The 26,553-nt window shown below is 41.8% G+C and overlaps 1 protein-coding gene across 2 annotated transcripts in view; it reads right to left on the bottom strand.

Moving 5' to 3' along the window:
• ccbe1 (collagen and calcium binding EGF domains 1) overlaps positions 1-26,553 on the bottom strand; it is a 103,010-nt gene that overhangs the window by 22,685 nt on the left and 53,772 nt on the right. For both annotated transcript variants that reach the window (XM_072661757.1, XM_072661758.1), the window contains 4 exons: positions 8,011-8,063; positions 6,266-6,400; positions 4,429-4,566; positions 630-736 (listed from right to left, as the gene is read on the bottom strand). In XM_072661757.1, the coding sequence (XP_072517858.1) occupies positions 630-736; positions 4,429-4,566; positions 6,266-6,400; positions 8,011-8,063 (433 nt within the window). The remainder of the gene's footprint in view (positions 1-629; positions 737-4,428; positions 4,567-6,265; positions 6,401-8,010; positions 8,064-26,553) is intronic.

Raw genomic sequence — 26,553 nt, 5'->3', positions numbered from 1 at the left:
CGCTGTACCACTTGGTGGCCTGCAGATTTTTGATTGGAAATATGGTTTCCATGAAGCAACAGGTTTTTGCTCCATAAAGTGTCCATAAACTTTTGGACCAATCAAAAACTCTTTACTTCTCTACAGGTCACATTTTTCCCCAAAGGAAATGAATGGCACCCTTTCTCTCCATTGCTCTCCAGCACTGTCTGTGCCTAGAGGAGCTTTTGGACCAACCACCTTTTAAGCTTTAGCATGGTGAATTTTGGCCAAAAGTTTGTGGACAAATGATTAGCCATGTATTGGGTTAGCTTTTGCCACCCCACATTTTAGTCAAAAGTTTGTGGACACAGCTCTATTACCCAAACGTATTGGATGAGCTTTTGCCCCAAATAACGTTTGAGCAGGTTTGGGAACCTTGCATTTTAGTCAAAAGTTTGTGGACACAGCTCCACTGGCTAAATGTTTTTTTTGTTTGTTTTTGAGTTTTTGGACCAAGCATCTTTTGGACACCACTCATTTTACCACACACCTTTTCTAGAGCAACATCTTAGCAACCCCTTAGCAACCAACCCCTATACCATAGCAACATCTTAGCAACTCTTTAGCAATCAAGGGTTCATGCAAGGAATTTATCAAGCAACACGTACCTTCTGTTTAAGCTGAAAAACTGTCATTTTGATCTGATGGAAGTCTTCACATGTGGCCGAGCAGGTCCCTTCCTTCATCACATTATCAGACTTCTCGAAGAGCGGCTCTGTAATAAACACAACAGAGAGAAAAACACACTCCGTCGATTCAACACAGCACAGTTTGTGGTCACTACAGGTCTAACAGTGCTGTTAGTGCTGTTTAGCATGATGACAAGCTGCAAATTGGGAGCTTTATTTTCTGTCTCCAGTTCAGTCATATTCAGTTTCACCCAGGCTTGGTATCTTCTAACACAATATAGGTCAGCTAACAGATATGGAGATGTGGAGACTCACTCAGAGAGATCAGAGACAATTAGATTCCCGGTCACAATCTCCAGAAGATCAGGTCAGAGCTTAGACACTTAGTTTAATATCATTGCTGTCACACACTGAAAAACACTATTTTTGCTAATTCACTTTTTGACTTTAAGAATATTCTATAATATAATTATAGTAATTCTATGGGCCGTTTTGAATTGGACAACTGTTCTTTATATTCTGTCAACATTTTATGATGAATGTCATTTATGATGAAGTCAATTCAAACTCTGCATGCATTTTTCTGGTGCAGTATATGCAGTATACACATAATCCACCAGGGGGCAGAAACATCTGATTTTATTTTATTTATGTAATTAATCCATCCATCCATCTATCTATCCATCTGGTGGGTCCAAAGTCTACTTGGAATCATTGAGCGCAAGACAGGAGCACCCACCGGACAGGGTGTTAGTGTATCGCAGGGTACCACATACAACCATTCCTTCACACACTCACGTCTAGGAGGCAAGCTGGCAAGGCTAATTCACCTACCGTGTGCATTTCTGGGGCACAGGAGGAAACCCAGGCCCACAACTCTGGCCCTTGCAACACACACTACCTGCAGTGCCAACATGCTGCTTATGTAATTATTTATTATTTAATTAATTAATCAGTTATATTGCTATAATTATAATAATGATTTATTAGATATTATTGTTAGTATTTGCATATTATTTACATATTATTTCTATACTATTTGAGGCAAATCATTGCTGTTGATGTGATATGTGATATGTGTCAAATATGACATTTGGCTTTAATTATTATTTTGGAGATAGGAGGTCTTTGTGTGACAGTGATTATATTTTTAAACAATGCAGTTAACTGTTAACAGTTGGCAATGGTTGGCAAGCAACACCTCTCCATTTAGACTGAAATGACATTGTCATGATAGCCCACATCACAGACCAACCCCCTCACATATGCACACACACCTCACACACACCTCACACACATCCGTCTACTCCCTGATAAACCCAGTGGTCTGGAAATTCCTCCCTTCCCTCTCTGTTTGTGTGGAATGTGGGAGCACACACATGATCACACAGTGCATCATCATCATCATCATCATCATGCAGAGTAAGGAAACCCAGAATGACCTGGTCTGTAAAACGAGTGTCTACTCTGCGCTAATGCTAGCTAGAATCATTAGCTAAAGCCCCCCCTGAGACGGGTCAGTAGAGGCAGGAAGCAGCGTCTTATAAATGTGTCACACCAGCGGAGAGTTTGTTTTGTGCTGTGGGCTCGGATTGACAGCTAAATGTGAATTTCAGAGGGTGGGGGGGATGCCCGGGGGCAACGCTGGAGCACATGAAAAAGCAGATGATGTCTGAGACCACACATACGGAGCTCGCCGGCTTCTCTTCAGCTCGAGTCTTACTCACCAGCAGCCTTCACAGCGCCTTCATCTTCTAGACAAGCCGTTAAAGGGCTGTGTGTGACTTTGCAAAGAGAGTGTGTGAAACCGCAATGCCGAAGCCCCCTTCACAAACCAAAAACACAGCCATTACATCATTACATGAGGAGCGGCTCTCCTGCCACATGCATGAGTGTGTTTCAAAGCTGCACTCCAGAGAGACGGAGGGATGCTCTAAGCCTTCTGAGCCTGTTTCAGGTACAAGTTCAATGCATGTGCCCTATGTGCTATGGGCTGTGTGCATGGTAGAATTGGCAAAATCTGCAATTTATGGAAGGATCACATAAAATATAGAAGGACTGTGTTAAAAGAGGCAGGAGTCTGAGTACATGAGGCAACTGAGCTACAGCCCAGAACCACCAGAACCACTGGAAAACAGATTGTTTTGTGGAAAGGACACATTTTTCTTGCCATCTTGCGCACAAAGCCCGAGCTCGGGTCTTATGCAACCTCAGCGGTGGCTTTTTGTGAGAAGGTGCAGAGCATTACATGGCATGATGTGAATGCAGTATGCACTCCCAGTCCAGGTTATAGACCAAATCAGAATATCTGTAAAGCCACAGGTTTGCTGACAGCTCTGATTCAACAGGTGAGCAGTTTATTGTATACAGGCGTAATTAGGAGTGATACAGACCGAACCGAAACTGTCAAATCAGTTCTCTGCATGACCCAATGTGAGGGGGCTAGAAGAGTACACACATGAACCCCATAAGAGGACTAAAACGCACAGTAAAAACCTATGGGTGCATCTTAACTGCATACTAACTAGTAAAACTAACTATGCAGTACGTAGTATAAATAACCCTGTCAGAGTTGAGTATACTCAATGCCCAGTCAGTTTTTAGCAGGGGTTCAAAGGACACTATTGACCCAAAATGCAATGCAAAAACGGAAAGGGAGGAGCTATTCAGGTAAAAAAAAAGAAGTGTTGTGGCGTACAACATATGTTGGCATAGCAACGCTTCATGAGGTCCTGTTAGTATGTAGTTTGTATTTTTGTGCACTAACCTGCTAAACCTGCACTATTAGGATATATGAGTACAGTATATATTTGCTATCTATCTATCTATCTATCTCTCTCTCTCTCTCTCTCTCTATATATATATATATATATATATATATATATATATATATATAAATGGTTCTCACTTAGCTTGTCCAGAAAGGTAGGTAATGCCGTGGGCTCGACTTTCAGGGTAGCCCACAGCATGAATTACACTTGACGACTGTAAGGGGAGCAAGAAATACCAATCCCTACCTAATGCTGCTGTACGTTAGACAAGCTTTATTACTTTATTATTAGCTTTTATTTTTATTGAACTCTATTAAAAAGAATGAGAAACATGTACAGCACAGTTCAGTTGTCAAGCACTCATTTCACCTGTTGGCTCCCAACTGTCTAACTATCTAACTAAAAACAAAATCATCATTTCAATATGAACAACACTCTAAATTTAGGCATTTTGTCCAAAGAAATGAGCCATGCACTACGATTTCTGCACTACAAAGATTCTTGCCCCAAATATACAAAGCTGGAGCAGCACTTGCTATAAAAGAATGCGTCTGGATTTTATCAGCCAGCCATTATATCTGCTAGGCCGCTGGTGGGCTCATTTGTTGAGCGGTTTTCAGCACAGCGATACAGATTCCTGTACCTGACACATACTGGTGAATAAAATGATGGGGATCCTGCACAGAGGATGATAAACGTTAGGGAGGGAGGAAGCAGCGGATATCGCACACCATCGCTCCATTAACGCACCAAACCTACAGCCTCCCTGTTCTGCGCTCTAGTTGGGGAGGTTTCCTGCGACGAGCCGACCGAGGGGAGGAGGTTTATTTAGACAGGCAGAGCAAAGTGAGGGGTAATGATTACCAGGTGACCGGTTCTAACACCACAGCGCTTATTAACACAACAGTTTACATAGTGAAGGAAAGGCTTATTCAGAACTGGAAATGTAGCAGAAACAGAGACTGAATGGGCTGAGAGATAGAGAGGAGAGAGAATTGAAAGGTTACCTCTCTCGCCCTTGCTGCATGTCCTTCCGTCTTGCTCGAGGTAGAAGCCTTTCTCACACTCACACCTGTAGCTGCCAGGGGTGTTAATGCAGATTTGAGAGCACACCGTCTCATTTTTGCTGGCACATTCATCAATGTCTGGACACAGAAAGAGGGAGATACTGAGCTATAGAGATGTACATAGGTCTTAAGCAGAGGTTTAGGCGTCTGGCATTAGGCATGATGACATTGTTAATCTGCTCCAGAGAGTCCTATTCTATTGGCAATACTTTACAGGGACTCTTCAGTGACTAGACAAGCTGTATGTGCATGTGTCAGCAATGGGTGCAACCCAAAAGTAGGTGAATTTTATTCGGTTTTAAATCATTTCTATGCCTTTTCTAGCAATTTGGCACTGCCAATAAGCCGCACTAGCACTAGCACTAGCTTTGCTCCTGACACAAGGAGGGTAAGGACTTAACACATGCATGTATCTCCTATGATACATGAAAAGTCAGCAACCACCTTTTTTCGAAGTAGCGCCAGTGCAGCACTGCTGGGCAGCCGACACGCTCAGAGGAAAGCGGCAGGTCCCCAACTCCACCACACCAGCTAACAGATGCCTCTGCTGGCCAACATCGCTTTACGAGTGATGAGGTCAGAGAGCACCATCTACCCACCCAGAGAGAGGAGGTCAATTGTGCTCTCTCAGACTCCGGCAGCTGATGGCAAAGTGGCATGGCTTGGGATTCGAATCTGTGACCCCTGGGCCATAATGGAAGCACATTAGACCACTGAAGCACCGCTGTAGTGTGTGCACTGTAGGAGCCCTGCCTGATATCCTTTAATGAAGGACTGATTAGATAAGCTAGGTGTTGGATGGGAAATGGCAATGCTAGAAATGGTTGAGTTATTTATAACCACAGATTCAAACAATAATTGCTTGTTTTGTCCAGATCCATAAAATACCAGCAGGTCGACAATTTTCTGCCTGGTGTCTTTCAACAGCTCTTTGGCCATGGTTAAGTTTGGAGTCTGACTGTTTGAGGTTGTGGGCAGGTGTCTTTTATACAGATAACGCGTTCAAACAGGTGCCATTAATACAGCTAACGAGTGGAGGACAGAAGAGCTTCTTAAAGAAATTGTTACAGGTCTGTAAGAGACAGAAATCTTGCTTGTTTGTGGGTGTCCAAATACTTATTTTCCACCATAATTTACAAATAAAAATTCTTTAATGTGATTTCCTGGATTTTATTTTCTCATTTTGTCTCTTATAGTTGAGAGTATTTTCTCATTTTGTCTCTCATAGTCTCTCATAGTCTACCTATGATGGAAATTACACACCTTTCTCATCTTTCTAAGTAGGAGAACTTGCACAATCAGTGGCTGACTAAATACTCTTTTGCCCCACTGTATCGCTGCCGTCCAATTAAAAACGTGTCTACATTTTTGTCCGTTTTCAGTTTTCCTCATGGTTTGAACCCTGCAGCTGCTCTGTACACTGTGTGAATAATTCAGAATGAATAGACCAATAGGAATGCTCTAAATGACTTGGAATAACCTCTTATTTCACAGTCACATCCACTCAAAGGTAAGAACTTTTTTGTCTTGTCCTGTAAAAGTCACCATTTCGGAGATACATGTTTTTTTTATTGGACAGCGACGATATACTATGTACTTTTATGCTGCCTTGTGGGTTTTGTTTTGCCTGTGTAAGAATGATGCATATTTGCCCATTTGCCCAAATCTGGCACACCGACGTGCTGAAACGCTGAGGACTGGTGTCTGAGCTGAATCGGTTAAATGATCAAATAAACGAAAGCAAGCAAGTAAAGCTGAGAGTTTAGAGAGGACTCACCCAGGCAGTATGGTTTCTCGCGGTTCCTATGGCGCTCTCGGTCGTAGCGGTAACCAGAGTAACAGGTGCAGACCACGCGCCCAAAGTGGTCTGTGCACTGCTGCTCACAGGGGGCGCCAGCACACACATCATAATCTACACACACACAAACAAAAAGCACACAAAAGACCTTATGTCTTCATTTCTGCACAGTGTTCCACTTTTTGACAACACGTCGACATCAGACGCACACCCCTCCACAGACCAATCAATGCCAAGAACAGGTAAATGCAGCCCACAACAGGTGATGATGTATATATGTATATAAGGGATGTCCTGATCCGATCCAGTGGCAGAGCCAGGCATATTTTAATGAATCTGGTATCGGCTATTTAAACCTCGGTCCAGTTCCGAGTCTTTGTTTTAACCACAGTGTTCAGAGCGCCATGAGGTGTCCTTACGGCGCCATTAACTGACATTATTCCCAGCCGGCTGCAGCAGCAGTGTGGACGTTCTCAGAAGGTAAATAAAGGAGTTGAGGTTCTGCAGTGTGGAGCAGAACATTTCACAGAGTAACATAAAAACAGACCATAATATCTGACCCTTTATAAAACTCTCACTGAAACGCTCTGTTTTACCAGCGGGAGAACCGCCCTCGCCTTGCTCTGTTTATAAACCAGAACTGAAGAGCTCATTCAGAACCGAGTGGAGGCTAACGCTAATGCTAACACACACACACACACACACACACTATAGAAACCCCAATTCCAGCACATTTACTCACTATAAACCAGTTATTTCACACCAGTAGACCAACAACAGATGAATAGGTGAAAAGGAGCTGGGAGCTGATTGGTCAGGGAGGAAAGTCAGACTGGATCAGACTGGAGTCAGACTGGATTATAAGATATTAAACACTATAAAACAATGATTTTAAGAAAAGTCTTGACTAAACTAAATCAATCAGTCCAGAATGTCTGATTATAGAAACTGATAGTAAAAATAAAGGGATTTTACTGAACCGATTAATCAGCAGCTCGTCTGATCTAAACTGTGGGGCTGGATTATTTTATACACACACAGAGATCGGACCGGTATCCTCTGATACTCAGCATTAAAAAAAAACTGGGATTCCATCAGTGCATCCCTACTATGGTCCTGTCAGTAGCAGAGCCAGGCGCTTGTCCAGCCTGGGTCTTCATATCTATATCTGACTCTGGGAAAGAATGTGGACATCCGTCAGACCACAGCTCTGTGTTTCTCATCAGAGACGTCAGAGCAGGTGAGGACAGCGGTTCAGCCATACGGAAAATAACCATTAAACTGCCTCACACAGGAACATAAAACAAACCACTAATACACACACACCGTGCAAACTGCTCCTCGTGCGGCAGAGCTTGGCGCGTCCACTGACAGTTATGAGTAAAATCGTGTTAGCGGTTTGAACTCCTAATCCAAGCCCATGGAGCTAAACGACAGTTATGCTGCCTGTGTGTTAATTTTATGGATATATTCCCACTGTAGAAATCCCACGCTAATCACAACCACCCAGACGCTGTGTGTATGTGTGTGTGTGTGTGTGCAGACGCTGCCAGCCTATTTTAGGTGTTCTGAAAAGGTTAAAGCAACAGAAGGGGAACTGAGGGTTTTTTTTTTTGGTTAAAGGGGCGATTCCATTTAGGACGCCTAGGGGACACGAGGGAACGTTTCCAAATTCAGCTGAATGCTTTCCAAACCAGGGAGAGAGACAGGGAGTTTGTTCCTACCTTCTGGAATGCACTGGCCCAGGACAAACTTAAAGCCCCCACAGCACTTTTTCCTAAAAACACACAGAAAAACAAAGAGAGCAGATGAGGGGCCAATGGAGTCATTTACTCGAAATGATACACATGAAACATAACATATAAAGGGATGAGAAACGAAGAAGAAGAAGAGATTCTGGTGATGAGTGAAAGCTCCGATTCAGTTAATTGAGTTTTATTGGTATGGTATTTTCTACAACATATAATATTGCCTTCAATTACTGCATTACTGGTTTTATCTTCTGTTGCGAAAAAACCTGGAAAGGACAAGCATGCAACATCACTGTAAAAAAAAAGGAAATGCTGGCCAACTTCAAAATGATGAAGTAACTGATGACAAAGACCTAAAGTTCCCTTAACTCACATTTTTTGCTTCTGCATCTCATTTCAGTCAACAATACATATTGAGTTGCATAAATCAGCTACAGCTGAAACTACGAAATAACATAGTAAATAAGTAAATAATAGTAAAAAAAAATAAAAAAATAAATACTGTGTAAGACGTTTAGTCTGTGGCTCCACCCCTTCAGTCTGTTTACTGTTTGTTTCCATCTGCAGGTTAGAACTCCTCACATCACATGACGTCCCTAGATTGGGAGGCTACGACAATGGAGCTCTGAGCCCTTGTTGGGATTTGAATTTACGATCTCCACACTTTTAATGCGCGGCAGTTAGACCGTAGGGCCGGTCTAGAGCTGTGAAATGACACTACTTTTAAAAACACAGTTCACAGTTCTTCACACAGGCAAATACATGTTCTCAGCTGAACTAATGTTCTGAAAGGTGCCTGAGAATCACACATATCTAAGCAACCACTTGGCAACTGCCATAGCAACCACCTGGAACACTTTACTAATTACCTGAAATACCTCCCCCACCAGAAATACCTCTACCACCCTATCAACCCTTAGGTATACTGTAGCAATCACGTGGGAGATCTTACCAAACACCTGAGATACCATAGATTTATTGCCACAGCAAACACTTGGAACACCTTAGCAACCATGTGCAATACCACAGCAACTGTCAAAGTTACCACCTGGATCTCCTTGCAAAACCACCAGATAAAAACACAGCAACAACATAGCATCAAAATTTACAACACATTAGCAATCACCTAGGACACTTTAGCAGCCACATGAAATACCGTAGCAAACACTGGGAACACCTTAGCAACCGTAACAACCACTACCATAACAACCATCCTAGCAATTACCAAAAAACACCTAAGCAACCACCTGGAACATTTACCAACCACCTGAAATACCGTAGCAACCACCCTATCAACCACTAGGTATCCCATAGCAACCCCATTGGACATATTACCCAAAGAAATACAATACCAACCACTCTAGCAACCACCAAAAAACACCTAACCAACCACCTGCAACAATGTAACAACTATGTGACATAGCCTAGCAACTGCACAGCCATCCTGCGTTTAATTCAGGAAATGCACTTTTCTAAGTGCTACAAATTGTGTACAGTGTTCAGTGAGGGTTCACAGGTATGTCTGTTCAGAATCTGCAGGTATTTGAGATGTTTATGTGAGACGATTATTGAGATGATGATGTTCTGCTGCTTCCACACTACCCCAACCCTGAGAGCTCTATCCTTCCATCTGCATCAGGATCGGCAGGAGACAGAGAGTGAGTGCTTTTTCTGGCCTTCATCCCCCCTGCAGCTCCCTAAAGTCATCCTCACGGGTCCACTTTGCTTTCCATATAAAAAACGAAGGAGTGCATGACCAGGTCTGACCCATTTTCATGCAATGTAGCACTGATCCAGCGTTTTATAACACACCTCTTTAAAGCTCTGACAAGAATATAAGTTACAAAACAGATTTCATAGAGTATTACTCATCGGCTTCAAGTTGAGCAGTCCTGAGTCTGAGACAAGGCCTAATCTGCCTTTCATTTATAATAGAGCTGATCAGAGATACTGCAATAGCCTGCTGAAATGCTGTGTTTGTGCACACTGTCTGTCAAAGGTTTGGCTAGCTTTCAGCCTATTAAACCTAACGTCTCGCCAGTCATCCGTTCACTGACTGGAGATGTTTCCTTCCTGGTTTAAATCTGCCTTCACAGTAGTTATGCCACATGCATGTCAATGTCCCAACACTGTTTGCTGCCTTTATTGCTGCAGTCTAATGCATGGTAACATGCACATACAGGCCAGCAGGTTCAGGTAATGTTCACATCAACCATCAGAATGGGAATTTTGAGAGTGGCATGAGGGTTTGATCATTGGTAAAACTGCTGATCTCCTGGGATTTTCAGCACAACAGTCTCTGGAGTTCACTCAGAAAAACAGTGGTTGGTTCTGCAGATGGAAACATCTGTTTGATGAGAGAGGTCAACAGAGAGAGGTCAGACTGGTTGGAGCTGGCAGAAAGGCTACAGTAACTGTGGTGAGCACAGAAGCAGCTCAGAATGAACAACATGCCCAGACCTGTGGTAGATGGGCAACAGCAGCAGACGACCACGTCTGGTTCAACATCTGTGAGCCAAGAACAGAAAGCTGAGGCTACAGTGGGCACAGGCTCACCTGCACTGGGCTGCTGAAGGCTTGAAACTTGAAGCGCAAAGATGGTAGGGTCTGAATGTGGACCCAACCTGCCTGTGTCAACAGCTCGAATGCCACAGCTTATTTGAGTCATGTTGCTGACCATGTGCAATGCCTACGTCCAGCATGATGATGAGGATGCACCATGACAGATCTGGTTTCATGAACATGACAATGAGTCCTTAATGGCCTTCCCAGTCACTGGACCTAAAACCAATAAAAGACTTCTTGCAGTGTGAAAGTGCTCCTCAACAATCTCCAGGAATTGTGTGGGGCTAACTTGTCAGCATGGACCAGAATCTCAAAGAAAGGTTTCTATCATCTTGTGGAATCCATGTCATGCCATGTTTTATGAGCAAAACCACCTGAGACAGCACAGCCACCGCTTACAAAGAAAATCCGTAGCAACTGCCATAGCAACCACCTGCAAAATTTAACAACCATGTGGGCCTCATTTAGCTACCTGAGGCCTACTTAGCACTGGTACAGTCCCAGTAACGTGCTCTGCAAGTGTATTAATTGGTGTTAATAAAACTACACATTTTTGGGCTTTGTTAGAGTACAGACTACATTCCTCACTCATCAAACACGCAAAACAACAGCATTAAACGTCACATTATTCATAAAGAAGATGCCATTAAACAGCGCAAATATCATCCTAAAGGGTCAGCATGACATATTATTGTAAACTGACAAGAAAACCTGATCATTTGCATTGAAAACTTTGACAAGAAAAGCTTGACAAGAGGCCTGAAATTCACACTGACCTTCTAATAGCCATAACAGATTGTAACAAACATCCTTGCCAATCTGGTCAGCCTGCAAGAGCTTCTGAATACATTACCCCCAACTGGACCAATCTCTTATGTTTTTTTTTTTAAATGTCCTATTTTCTGTTTTCAACATGGTCTGAGAAATCTGGCCTTGACGTGGAACTGGCAGGATACCACTCGAGCAACCTGATCAAAACTCAAAGCCTTATGGGACCTAAACCTACTCCAGCGTTCAGCCTGCTTCACCACAGCTCAATCTGCACAGTCAGAACCAAGCAGGAGCAAAAGCCAGCCCACAGATGCAGCGCACACTCTCCACGACGTTTCACACACTCTCAAAATTCAATGCCTTAGAGCAACATTATGTAGCATTTTAGCCTCAAGATTGGAGCTGCAAGATCATGCTGATGCTTCACTGACCTGTAAAAGGGTGAGTAGCGCTGCTATCCTTGCTACTCAGAGCTCGGCATGCTAGAAACTGCACCATGTAACTCTGGTAACACTATGTACCACTTGCCAGAACACTCGTCATATTTGTTTAAAGTCCTGTAATACTCATGCCTCTTTTGGTTCTGTATCTCTCAGCTTGTCCAGAAATGCATGAGTACAGAATGTCCTTCAGGGGTGGGCGAAATTTGACGATATCTGATTGAAATCGTGATCAATTTGTTTTGTGATACAATCAAGCATATCGTGGATATCGTCAGAGCTTATGGAACACTGACCAACTGCACATTTCATTAGCGAGAGTGTAATCAGTGCTGCTTAGGTGGATGCAGTGGACTGAATATAAATGACTGTACTCAGTATGGGAGAATATTTAAACAGCAGTTTTTAGATGATTTGTCTGCATGTCAAAATATCATGATGAATATTGTATATCATGACATCTTTAAATAATTTTAAATATTGTGACACCAGTTTTTTTACCATATTGCTCACTCCTAGGTCAAAGCTGTACAGCGAACTGTGTCCTCCGCATTTAACCCATCTGGTAGTGAACACACACTCACACACACACATGTGTTAGGGGCAGTGAGTACACACACACCCAGAGCGGTGGGCAGCCAACTCCAGCGCCCGGGGAGCAGAGAGGGTAAAGGGCCTTGCTCAAGGACCCAACAGTGGCAGCTTGCCGAGCCCGGGAATCGAACCCACAACCCTGTTATCGATATCCCGGCGCTCTAACCGCTGAGCCACCACTGCCCCGTATAATTATCGCATAATGCTGCTTTAAACCCCCTTGAACTCCAGAGTTACAATTTAGCAGGCGTGTAACGCTGAATATCTGAAGGAGGGGATTCAGATAAATTAATTATATAAATAATATACATTAATAATATACATTTGAATAATATACATTTTGTAATATTAGAACTGATATCACAGATGGCAGAAATATGCAAATAAGCGTAAGAAATCAGTGGTTTACTGTACGCTATGAGCATCCTGACCAATCTCAGTTTCAAATATAATAAGAATACAAATATAATAAGAATACAAATATAATAAGAATTGAAAATGCAGTGTAACACACAGAAGTTTATGAGGTAAGTTAGCTGGCATGTTTTCATGTTTCCCCCTTTTTTAAACAGCGCTAATGAAGCCAATTACTATAAAAACACCTTTTTTTGGTGTGAATCTGAAGAAGATTACTAATCTTTTATTTTGACAGTATTTTACAGTAATTTCATAGTTTAGAGGTTTAGATTTAGTGAGTCTAACACACAATGGACCAGTGCTGGGAGACCAGTGCACCCACTCACATTAACAAGACAAACCTCATCTTTTCAAACTGCTCCTGTCAGTTCATTGGGCAGCTGAACATGCTTGAAGGAGCATCGCACTGAGCGGCATAGGAACAGAAAGGGCCACCCTGCCCACTCAGAGAGAGCGAGGCCAGTCACAGCCACGGATGGCTGTGAGATTAAACTGCTGCACTTAGATGGTTGCACCACTCAATGTCACTAATACGCACCTTATTGTCTTGTCTATATTTCTCATACGCTGAATACACCAGGAATAGACCAATAGAAATGCTCCAAAATTGCAAAATAAGATGACTGCTAAATTATTATTTTTTTAAGTTTACTGGAAATACGATCTCACATGAACTTAATTTGCCTTCTCTTATGAAGTTACCATTTTGCAAAATCAGCTTTTTTCAGACATAAAAAAATATAAACAGTAACTTATCACTGGCTCCAAAACTCTTGACCCATAAAGGGCTTGGTTATTATCTAATGAGCTGGCCCAGGTGTGTTGGGGTGCAGAAGAGAGTAATTGGGGATGTCTTAGCAGCTGCCTAAGTCTGTGGAGGCATTTTTGCAGCATTCAACATTCACAAAAAATTCTGAAATGTTTTATTAATATTGTTTTTTAATGCTACACATGTCAGATAATTTGAAGAAAAGATTACTGATCAAATACATGTGTATTTTTAATGATTTATCACATATTATAATATGTGATAAATACACAAATAGTATTTGTGACATGTTTGGCCATTTTAGTGCAGTTTATGTGTTTTAAACGGCTGCTGCAGGTTTGAGAGTCTGTGGGTTTGAGGGTCCATACCCTACACAATACCACAGGGCTCCACAGTCAGAGACTGCGTGTTCGAGTACAGCAAAGACCACTGCAGAGGTTCGGCCTTAAAAGCAATAAAAGCAGAGGGACCTGTGCTGTGTGACGGGTTCAACTGTTGCTGCTTAGGTGGTCTAATTCACAGGGGAAAAAATTATGGGCTTGTTTGAAGTGTGCTGAAATTCCTCTACATTCCACACACACACACACAGGCACACACACAGGGCAATGGTTGGCTTGTTTCATATCCCTATGAATGTCTCTATAAGTTTATGAGCTTATTATATAGACGTCAATGCTGGAGTATCACACACACACACACACACAAACACAAAGAAATCATAAAAGATACACTATATGGACAAAAGTATCGGGACACCTGCTCATTCCTTTTTTTCTTCCGAAATTGAAGGTATTTAAATGTGTTTATCCTACTTTTGTTGGTGTAACTGTCTCTATTATCCAGGGAAGAAGGCTTTCTACTAGATTTTGGAGGAGTGTTGCTGTGAGGATTTGATTGCATTAAGAGACAAGAGCGTTAGTGAGGTCTGGATGTTGGATGATCACCACCAGACCTCACCCCAAAAGTATTGGAAGGAGCACCAGCCATCATTCCATTCCATTCCATACCCATTATGTATACCCCTTTAGCCCCACGCCTGGCATTACGCATGGTGCCAATATGTTCACATTTATCTGCTCCAGAGTCCAGAGTCCTATTCTATTGGCAGTACGTCTCTACAGGGACAAGTAAAGCTGTGTGTGTGCGCATTTGCTGTGTGCATTTGTCTCAGCTATGGGTGCAACTTAAAGAAGCAGAATGCGTTCATCAGAAGGGGTGTCCACAAACATTTGGACACGTAGTCTCCCTACAATGATGCACTCAATGCAAAAAGGGTTCTCTGAGAAATGCTATGGAAGAACTTATGGTTTAAAACACACACACACACACACACACACACACACACCACACCTCTTTTCTAAAAATCTTGACCAGCCATAGACCCGTTTAAGCATCGTACGGGTTCTCTGAGCTGTAGAACCATTGTCTTTAGTAAAGAATTCTGGAGGAACCTTTTAAAGTGTAAACACAAGGAAATAAGGGCCAAAATAAAGCAGCTTGAGGAAATGAAAGCACACTAATCACTCCTTAATGGCCTGCTCTGAGGCAAAGCCCTTAGTTCCAAGCCATCAAATAAATCAGTAAAGCAGGTGGGACTCACGTTTAATTACAAACACTTTACATCCTTCAAACGAGAGCATCTGTGAAGCCTAATGAGGAACAAATGCAGGCATTTAAAAGAGGGAAGGCCTAATTAAAAACTGCCATACAGCATCATTAAACTGCTGAAATCCATCAATGGCCAGTCACTACAGCACAATAATCTACAGTGCAATTTATTATATACATATAGGTGCATGCATGACGTCATACCCTGTTCCAAATGCAAGCAGTGTGTCCTCCTGGCGCTCACACACTGACTGGATCACACAACTCAAGGTCAAAATGCTTATTCAGGACTGTATGATGGTATTCATTAGAGCATCAGAGCGCAGAAATAATATCATATCAGCACTTTTACCCTGAGAAAGCAGACCTATCCCGGATGACCCCAGCTTTCTCCGTTCTCAACACGGCGTTCTCACAGTCAGGCCTCAGATTATGGTCTGAGGAGAGGACGGGTTAGAGCACAGCCTGAATTAAGGCTTTAGGTGGACTGCTTTTACTATTTTTGGTTATGCAAAACACGCTTGTCCACTTTTATGGATAATAATATGACATACAGTGTCTATAAACTAAAAGTGTAGACATAAAGTGTCTACAACTACTACTTCACTTGGATACAGACCCATTAGTTAAGGGGGCACATGAATAACCTATTCTTCCTAGGAGTTCAATGTATTTACCAATTCAAAACCAGGTGTCTAAAGCAAAGCTGAGTGTATGGATCCAAGGATGACTTGTTATGCCATTCATTGCTATCACTGCTATCAGCCATGGCATAAACACATGCAGACAGTATGGCCCAACCATGGGCCCAGTGTGGTTCATGTAGGCTGTAGTTCCTGTCTTCTATTAGTTACTGGAAAATGGATTCTTCCAATGCAAAGGAACAGTAATTACAACACTATTTTCAGTGTCTGAACTGAGTCCGTAAAAAGTGTGTGTGATTTAGACGCTGAGAGGGTCCTGGGTGGGGAGTAAACTGGGTAAAGAACAGGGAAGCATAAACATAAAAAAGCATTAAAAAGCCCACAGAGACTCTACAGCAGCTCAGCAGCTCTAACTCTACGCTACTGAGAGAGAGAGAGAGAGAGAGGGAGGGAGAAATGAAAGACGGGACAAACAGAGAGAAGCTCAAGAGAGAAACAAATCGACAGAAGTGTGGGGTGATGATGGGGTGTGTGTGTGTGTGTGTGTGTGTGTGTGTGCGTTCAGTATGTATGTATGTGCATGCAGGGTTAGCTGTGCTTTATTAAATCTCCTGGTTTAACAAATTGATAAAAGTATGTACATGAACACACAAAAGACCAGAACACCGGCACTTCCTGTCAAAAGTTTTGGGACATGGAAGTTGTTTATATATATATATATATATATATATATATATATATATATATATATATATACATTAAATAATAATGATCGTTAGATAAATAAGCTAATTAAATAGGACACATGTTTTCTGTTCCCTGGTGGATTATCTGTGAACTGCAGGCAACAGAAAAATATATCCAGTTTTCTAACTTTAAAATGAAAGGGTTAAACAGTCGAAATGCTTTATTTTGTGAGCTGTAGATTTCTGATGAAAATAAAAGCCATATATGCAAAGTGTACTTTTAGTTTTTTTTAGATATATGGTCAGAAGGTCAAAAAAACACTGCTAACAGTAACAGTGACAATGTAAAATTGCCACGCAGAACGTCTGTATTTTTTAACAGGTGATCATAATAGTTGTAAAGTAGTTGGTACTGGAGAGCAGCTCATCCCCTCCGGACAGCAGCTTTTCCTGTGTTATTGTTTCCCAGAAGGTGAGCTACAATTCGGTACACGACTAAGCTGAAGCTGCAGAGGCAAATGAGGATTCATGCCAGACTAAAAGCTAGCAGGTGCTAGCATTGATCATTTCATTTCTCCATTGCACACTCACTCAAAATCAAACTGGACTACCTTATCCAAAATACAACCTTAGAGCTAAACACGCATCCGAAATTTTTTACCAGTAAAACTCTAGAAAGCCAAACTTGGGGAAATGAGTGAGGGCAAGGTTAAACGCTAACCAGCTACAATCTCAATAGTTAACAAACACGTTCTTTGGCATCTTAAATAAATTGTCTGTGTGACCAAACATCTGAAAACGTTACGTTAAAGGTAAGTAAATACACATTCAGACACATTCAGGTGTGATTTTTTTGTGAGACAGTGTTCTGTTATCGATCTCTAACAGCATATCGTCACTGTCTTGCAAAATCCATTTCCATTTTCGCTGGGTTTTATGTCTTTAGATAATGTGAATCTGCCAGTTGTTCTTTACTTTCTGCCCAAATTTCATGACCAATGGTCCAATAGAAATGCTCAAAATGACCTGGAGTAGTCATTTTAGTAGTAAAGTTGTAACATGCAATGAAAGAAACTTTGTGTTAGCGCCACATTATAGCGACACATCATCAGTAAAACATGCCCGTAATCCCTGTTTGAGAATGAGAAAATGTGCTGTTTGCATCACAGTAAATCTGGGAGTATATTTATGGCTCTGGCTCTGTGTGGCCTCGAAATTTTGACCTGAAACAATGTAACCAATACTGAGAGTTAGACAGACACCAGCACTGAAAACAGACACTGAGGCACACACACATGCACAGTGGCCTGGGACACCACAGAGTGTCTAACAGTCTGTTGAAAACACATAAATATGGACAGCATGATGGAAACCCCACAGACAGGCACAGCGGAGTGTGAGCTGAGAGACCACGATAAATCTGAACAGTCGAATAGGAGGTCACACATAAACACTCAGCAAATCACACCCACTCTCTCTCTCTCACTGTCTCTAACTCTCTCTCGTTCTTGCTCACTCTCTCACAGCAAAACCACACAGGTTTCACAACTTCACAAACCTTTGCATTATATTATATTAGTGGCTTATTAATATTATTGTTTGAATAAGAGCCATTATTTAGTCCTTTTTTATGATAAAGAGAGGGCAAAAGCGAGAGATGACTGTGGGACTGAGGATTGTGGGTTTGATACCTGGGTTTGGCAAACTGCCACTGTTGAGCCCCTGAGCAAGGCCCTTCACCCTCCTTGCCTCCTGGGCACCGCAGCGATGGCTGCCCACTGCTCCGGGCACATGTGCTCACCATCATCTGTGTCCAACACTAATGGTGAATATGGGTGTCCTGTCTTGTTAAGCAGGCCGTTCCATGTTTCATGAAAATACTTGAACTTAATTCATACATGAACTTAACTCCTCTCTATCAAAATTGGTCTTCACCAAACTGATTTATGGAAGTATGCCAGACCTTAATCAAAGAAAATTCCTAAGAAACTTCAGAAAGGGAGTTATCAAAGCTCACCAGGCTTTGAACCTTTTAATTAAAGCAACAGTATGTAACATTTTTACCTTAAAATAGCAGCTTTAAAACCATATTTATGCTCCACTAACCTGTAATAAGAAGATTAGCACCTTCACAGTTGCTACTCCCTGGGCAATCGGCAAGCTGCTAACTGCACTATGTAACTCTGGTGAAGCTGTCTGGCAGGACAACGCTCGAGAGGACTGTGTAACACTGCATAACCATTATAGGGTTTCAGAATATTTGGAGAATTTACAGGATATTAGTGGAAAGGCCTATAATACTGCTGTAGCATGTTTCCTAACCTTTCAGTGATGGCTCTGTATTTCTCAGCTTGTCCAGAAATGAATGTGTAAAGCATGTCCTTTAGGGCTGGCTTAAAGCACAATAACACTTCCAGAGTGTAGGGGGAGCCCAGGAGCAAGAAATGCCAATTTCCACATAATGCTGCTTTAAATGACAAGTGCTAAACAAACATGAAAACAACACTTGCATTGTAACATAAGAACCTCATCGCAACTGTTAAGCATGGAGGTGGAAGTGTTTCTGCAGTTATCTTGTTTCTCAATTGGTCATGTAAGCAGCATACTCCTATTTCTTGGACTGGAATCAGGTCTAGAACTACGATTAAGAAATCCGATAACCGATTTTAGCTCAGTAATCAGATTTTTCCGTGCACATATACTGTTACCTATTGTATTCTCTGATTTCTCAGTCTGCACATGCATGACAACAGACCATGGACCTGAAAATCTTCTAGATGATAGCAGAGGCATGAAGTAATTACATTACATCTTATTCTGCGACTCAGATTACTGCGTGACTCACTTAGACGTAGACTTGGATTTTTTTTGCATGTAAACACTGACGCAATCTCATGTTATCTGATCATAATGCATACAAACACACTCATTGTTTGGGGCAGCTGTGCTGTCTTAGGACCCAGAATGGCTTGCAATTATTAATAGATATGTGAATTCTGGACTGTACCAGCAAATACTTCAGAAGAATGTCCAGGTATCTGTCCATGAAATGAAGTCAAAAAAATGCAGGAGAAATTCAGTCATCAGGAAATTTTGACACAATGTAAGGATCAACTTACAGATTCAAAAGGTGAAAAATGCCAGCAAAGATGGAGATATGAGGCTTTTGCATGACAGAACCAATATTGCAGATTCAGGTGTTAATCTAAACACAGAAATAAAGGTCTTTTAGTGTTTTAGTGCTCATGTTAAAAACACTCATGCTCTCCTCACGGTGCTCCCCCACACTCCCTCTCCCAGCTGTGTTGCCTGTACTTATAGCAGCCCCCCCTCCTCCCATCTAAACACACAAACACACCTAGAGCATGCAGGACTTTGCCGGGCACAGTCTTTTTTTTCCAAAAAAATATTATTAGAGATGATATTTATTGATTTTGTGGGATCTCTGTACTCAGCTCCACAATTCTCTCATGGCTTCCCAGTGGTTAGTCTTTGTAGGGTGGGAATTTCACAGAAAATGAATTGCATACAACTAGTCTATCTGAGCTGCACTAGGAAGGATGAATCACACAATGCCAGAGCCAGATCTGCACCAGATACCATAAACATACAGTTTCAGAGCGCATTAGATTAGAGCTAGACTGGTGACTTTCTGCTTATGTCAGTTAAGACGTATTATAAGCAAATGCTAGTCAGTCTGATTGCCTGTAGAGAGTGTAGATCATAGGCACTCTCCTGGTGCTAAGCTATGTGCAGGCCTTTATAGGCCAATAAACTGAAACTGCAGCAGGCAACAAACCTGCAGCTATGGCTTTGCAAGGTCGGATCTATTTTAAAGGCATAAACTTTTATAGCTGTGTGCAATTACTATACATTACAACATGCCTTGCAGGTCACTGCTAATGACCATGAACTATTGAATACGACAGATGACCTTCAGCGTAATGCTAAAGGGCTAGTACTCTGCATTTGTCACTGAAGATCATATATGTATGGTTTTGATTTAAAAAAATTATAAATTTTTTAATGCCAGTTTTCAATTTATTAGGAAAGGTACAGCTGTACACTGTGTAAGACCCTCTTTTGCCCCCAAACAGCCTCAATTCTTCATGGCATAGATTCCACAAGAGATTCTGGTCTATGTTGACATGCTTGAGCACTTTCATGCTCCGAATCTCCCATTTTACCACATCCCAAAGGTGTTTTACTGCATCCAATGACTGGGTGGGAAGACCACGGAAGACCACTGAACTCACTGTGAGTTTCATTAAACCAGTCTGAGACAACTTCTGCTTTGTGACATGCTGCATCATCACGCAAGCAGCCGTTAGAATATTGGTAAATTGTGTCCATGAAGGGATGCACATGGTCAGCAATGATGCTCAAATAGCCTGTGGCATTCAAGCCATGGTTCATTGGTATCAACAGACCCAAAGTGTCCCAAGAAAACATTCCCTCACCATTACCCCACCTTCACCAGCCTGACACAAGGCCGGTTGGGGCCATGCATTCACGATGTTGCCACCGAATTCTCTGGCTGTGGCTCAAGATTCATCAGACCAGGCTACGTTTCTCTAGTCTTCAGCTGTCCAGTTGTGTTGACCCTGTGCCCACTGCAGCCTCAGCTTTCTGTTCTTGGCTGACTGAAGTGGAGCCAGACGTGGTCTTCTGCTGTTGTAGCTCAAGGCTGGGCATGTTGTGCATTCGGAGGTGCTTTTCTGCTCAAGACAATTGTTCGGAGTGGATTTCTGAGGATATCTGAGTTACTGTCGCATTTCTGTCAGCTCCAGCCAGGCTGACCATTCTTTGTTGACCTCTCTCTTATCAACAAGATGTTTCCATCAGCAGATCTGCCACCTACTGGATGTTCTTTACACTTCTAGAAATACTCAAACCAGCCCATGTAGCACCAACAATTAAGCCACGCTCAAAATCAGTGAAATCACATTGCTTTCCCCATTCTGATGGTCAATGTGAATATTACCTGAAGCTGCTGACCCATATCTGCATGATTGTATGCATTGCACTGCTGCCACACGATAGGCTGATTAGAAACCTGCAGGAATAAGTGAGTTTACAAGTCTTCTTAATAAACTGCTTGGGCAGTATATGTACATACTTGCAGTTTTTCTCCACATATGAACAGTATGGAGTGGGGAGTGATCACTTTATGACTAACACACTACACCACTTTCTAGGCTAAATGCCCTGAATCCAGACAGGACAGATCAGGGTAATGAAGCCAATAAAGCAGATAAAGGAGGTTTGTGGACGTGACATGAAAAAATGTTGGGCTCTCCCTGAATCCGAGCAGTTACAAACTGCCAGAGTGATCCAGCACAGAAGTCTCTATGCACACAACCACACACATGCATGCTCACACATACCAGCTCACAACGTATTACACAAACACTTTTATTCATCACTCTCTGATACATGCTTCACATTCACACTTTCAAAAACACATAGGCAGCTGATATCTATAAGTCATATCAGCCCTGCGTATAAACCCTCTGGCCTATTTATTAACCCTGGTGTTTTCTTTAAAAATGAGACACCCCTTTAAGTAACAGCAGAGAAAAGCACCTAACTGATTATTTCAGCTTGAAATTTAATTACCACCAGGATAAACAAATTATCTATGGGTCATTTCTGGCCCCTAGGACATGGGGAGTGTAAAGGTATATAGAATGTTAAGACTTATATAAGAGTTAATATGCAGCTATACGTTGTTGGTGCAGAGTTAAAGACTGTAGCCCATATGTTGAAGCACTGTCTGTGTTAGCTAGTGTAATGCTGTTTGCAGGAGCATTTAAACATTGTAGAAGCCCGAATTTGACACACACAGAAGGAACGAAGACTTAAAAAGAGCCTTTTAAAGTTATAGACCTGTCCAGCACAGGAAAAGGTTACAAATCAGTGTCAAAGTATCTGTAAATGGAGTAGATGGAAGCTGCATCATACCAAGGCACTTCTCTTCTCAAAACGTAGCATAGGAGGCTTGTGGCAACACCACAAAGAGGCCAACAATCACTTTGAAGGAGACACAGAGTTCAGAAGCGAAGACTGGAATGAAAATGCATCTATCAGGATTTCAATTGGCCTGTTCAGGACAGTGGCTAGAAAGAAGCCACGACTGAAGGAAAAGAATTACAGAGCATGTCTTGAGTTTGCTACAACATTCTGTGGTCAGATGCGGCACAAATCTGGCATTCTGACCAAAATGATATCTGCTATGTGTGGCGCAAGCATAACACTGCCCATTCCTCGACAAGCACCATCCCAAAAGTGAAGTATGGTGGTGGCAGCATCATGTTGTGGGGAGAACCTTTATCCTTCAGCAGGAAAATGATCCTGAGAATAAAACTAAATCAACAAAGGAACAGCTGAACGACCCGGAGCAGATCTACTTAAAAAAATGGGCGCTGCCAGCCTCTAGCAGGGGAACTGGGTGCTATAGAAAGAAAACTGCTGAGAGCAGCTTCCAAAACTCCATTTCCCAGAAGCCCCAGCTCTAATCAATGCTGACAATTCACACCTGCTAGACTTTTTTTGTATAAAAGATCACTCCAAACAGCCACCCAACGTTGCATCTTTGTAGAGGGGCAACTGGTACGGTGATTCAGTGAAGCTTGTTGTGAAAGAAAAGGAAGAAGAAAAGAGAGTGTGACTCATAAACCGACATCAAAGGAAAAGAAAGAAAGAAAAGAGCAGAAAGCTGATGCAGTAGAAAAGTTACGTTTGTACCTACAACTAAAGCCAATATCAGTGTAAGCAGAGCTAAAGGAAGCTCAGTTGATCTCTTGAACTCTGTAGATTAGTGAACTCTGTTTATATTATAAGTATTCCTGATTAATGCTTTTCCCTTTAGGAGTGAAGGTGGTGTTGTGTTCAGCATTTGTCTGTACTAATATCCTCCTTTGTTTGTGAATGCCATTTTTTTGGGCGTCTCCTTTGTTTGTGAATGCCATTTTTTTGGGCGTCTCCTTTGTTTGCTGTTCCCACCTTTTTTTTTCAGGAGTGCAGAGATGAAACACAGCCATCTCATTCTGTGCCTTGCTGGTTTGATCCCTGCTCCTGCACCTCAAACCGTTCAAACTAGAGCTGTGCAATATGATATTTTATCATTATCAGAATCAATTTAAGTGTAATTAGACTGGTTTAATTAGATTAAGTGCAGCAGATGTTAAGTATAAATCACTGTGTTCAGTCTGGTAGAGTCTCTGAACAGTATTTTCGCTGCTACTGATGTATTTAGTCTGTGGTTACATGTATCGTGATTAAATATTGTGTATCATAATTGTCTAAATATCTAATATTTTGACCCTATCCTCCAGTCCCAGTTCAAGCATTCCTATTTTATGTACATGCTGATTATTCATTATCCAATAAATAAATAACAAACCAAATAAACCAAGAACTCTGCACTCGGGTCCTATTCTACCTTAAACTCTGCCCACTGTGCTGGTTTGCTAGTTTTCTAAATGTAAATTTGTACAAGAGCTGTCAGAATTCAGTTCTGATTATGTGCAGGACGATGCATATTTATTTATAATTGAGAGTCTAATTGACAGATGTGTGTCTACAATTTTATAAATATACTTTTTTGTTGATTTTCTATAATTTATATATTTTTGTATGCATGTAAAGTGAGACTCGCACAACATTTATATTTGGACATGCAGGCTTTATAGATTATTTATACATTTTCTGATGCAGGTTATTAATTTGCTCAAGCAGAAGCCAAAAAGGTCAACCAAAATATTCCAAAAATTAACCATAAAACCAAAGACACTCCACTATCCTGTAGAGCTGTATATTGGCAAGAACCTGGCAATACAAGGAGCAGTGGTAGCTCAGCAGTTCGAGCACTGTGCTGTTGATTACCGGGTTGTGGGTTTGAGACCTGGGCTTGGCAAGATGCCACAGTTGGGCTGGACCTTAAGCAAGGCCATTAACCTTTTCTGCTGTTGCCTACCACCCTGGACATGTGTGCTCACGGTCACTGTGAGTCACTAGTGAGTGTAAGTCCAACACATGGTGAATATGGGTGTCTTGTCTGATGCGATACATATCCATACAGGAGTTATGATTCATTATACTGCAACATATAAAATAAAACATGAAACATAATATTGCAATACATGTGTATTGATATTTTCTTCTGTCCCTAGTATTGTATTTATTTATTTATTTAATTGTTTTGAGAAAAATATCTTTTTAGAGGCAAACTGGTCATCTGAAGTTAATTATATGAGCAGATCTGGAGCTTAGTTTAGGGTGCAGGCTCTGATAAATAGTATGTTAGTATTTCAAGTATTATGGGATCACTCAAAGACAAAAGTATTCAGTGGATAATGTGGATACCAGTCTACTCAACAGCGACAGCAATAGACAACAGAACAGACTGAAAAGTGAGAGGTGCCACATGAACGGGAGCAGCTGATGTCAGCGTAACGTTTAAGGTGTAACATTTAAGGTATAATGGTGGGGGGCTGTGGCTCCAGATGTGGACACACACACACTCTGGAGATTTAACACTGCTGAAACAAATTAGCCGAGGTCAAATCGCTCAAAGAGAAGTAACCTTCTACCTAACCAAATCCATACTACACAGGGAGAGGGAGAGAGAACTCCACTCTCCGCTACAGCGCTTAACGCTGATTTTCACACAGTAGTCCACAAGGTTGTTCACATGTTTGACCACAATATTCAAATTCTAATACGTTATATATCACTTATATATCACTTTTTACAACTGCCATCACAAAGCAGCTTCACTGGAATCAGTAAGAGTAAGAGATCAACAAAACCTAAAAAAAAACTCAGCTAAACGTGACGGTGGGACATAAAAGCTCCCTCTGAGCTGGAGGAAGGTTGGAACCAAGGTCTGACCAGAGGGGGGCCGATCCTCTTCTGGTCAGAAGTATTTATAAATGATTGAAAAGTCACCAAACCATCACATAAGACATGTTCTACTGCTCAGGTGTGCTGATATAATCAAAATATGGTATAACTAATATAATCGTAATATAGAATGGTAAGAATAATGAGCGCAATGATGGGAAATGCAGGTGGTATTATTAATAATAATAATAATAATAATAATAGTAGTAGTAGTAGTAGGAGTAGGAGGAGTAGTAGTAGTAGGAGGAGGAGGGGTAGTAGTAGCAAGTCCATGTAAATTTCAACATAGTCAGTAGGCAGATAGCAGTAGCAGGAGTGTGGGGAGCTGATCTGACGCAGGTAGCAAGAGGGTCCAGTCTGGTGGGTGGGCAGATGTTCTGAAATATGTTCTTTATGAAATATTTTTGGTATTGGGCAAATTTTGAAATCTGGATCCCAGGCGTTTTATTTTGCACCATGATCCATATCCACTGATTCTAATTACACTTACTCTACATCTGCTTCTGCATTTTAACTGATGAGTTTAATAAAGCCGTCTCTCCTCTGGTGTGCCAGGCACATCTGGAGCTCTTACTGATGCTGTAATACAGCTGCCTACAAAATACAATTTTTAAATGATGAACAAATACACACACACACACTTACACAGGGACACACAGGGATGACAGCAAGTCATCTGAGTACACTCCTAAAAACAAAAATACGTTCCTAAATTCAGCCATGTATCTCCACTGCTGTGTTCTCTTCACTGGCTTCCTGCTGCCCGCAACAGATTCAAAACCATGACGCTGGCCTACAAAGCCAAGAACGGACAAGCCCCTCCGTACTTGATGGTAATGGTCAAAAGCCGATCTTCCCCAAGAGCTCTTCGAACTTCGAGTACAGCTTGGTTTGACCCTTAAGATCCCTTAAGATCCACGGAAGACAAGCGTCCAGGCTTTTTTCTGTCCTGCACCAAATAGGTGGAAAGAGCTTCCCCTGGGTGTCCGACAGCAAAGTCACACGCTGTCTTCAAACGCAGACTGAAGACCCTCCTCTTCTGAGAGGACTTGGTCTCCTCATTGACTTGTGTTTAGTAGAGTCTAAACTTAGAATTCTTTGAATTATTAGTCTAT

This window comes from Salminus brasiliensis, chromosome 18 (genome assembly GCF_030463535.1).
Source record: "Salminus brasiliensis chromosome 18, fSalBra1.hap2, whole genome shotgun sequence".
Classification (NCBI taxonomy): domain Eukaryota; kingdom Metazoa; phylum Chordata; class Actinopteri; order Characiformes; family Bryconidae; genus Salminus; species Salminus brasiliensis.
Note: the sequence above shows the minus strand (reverse complement) of the source record. Positions and strands in the feature narration are given on the sequence as shown.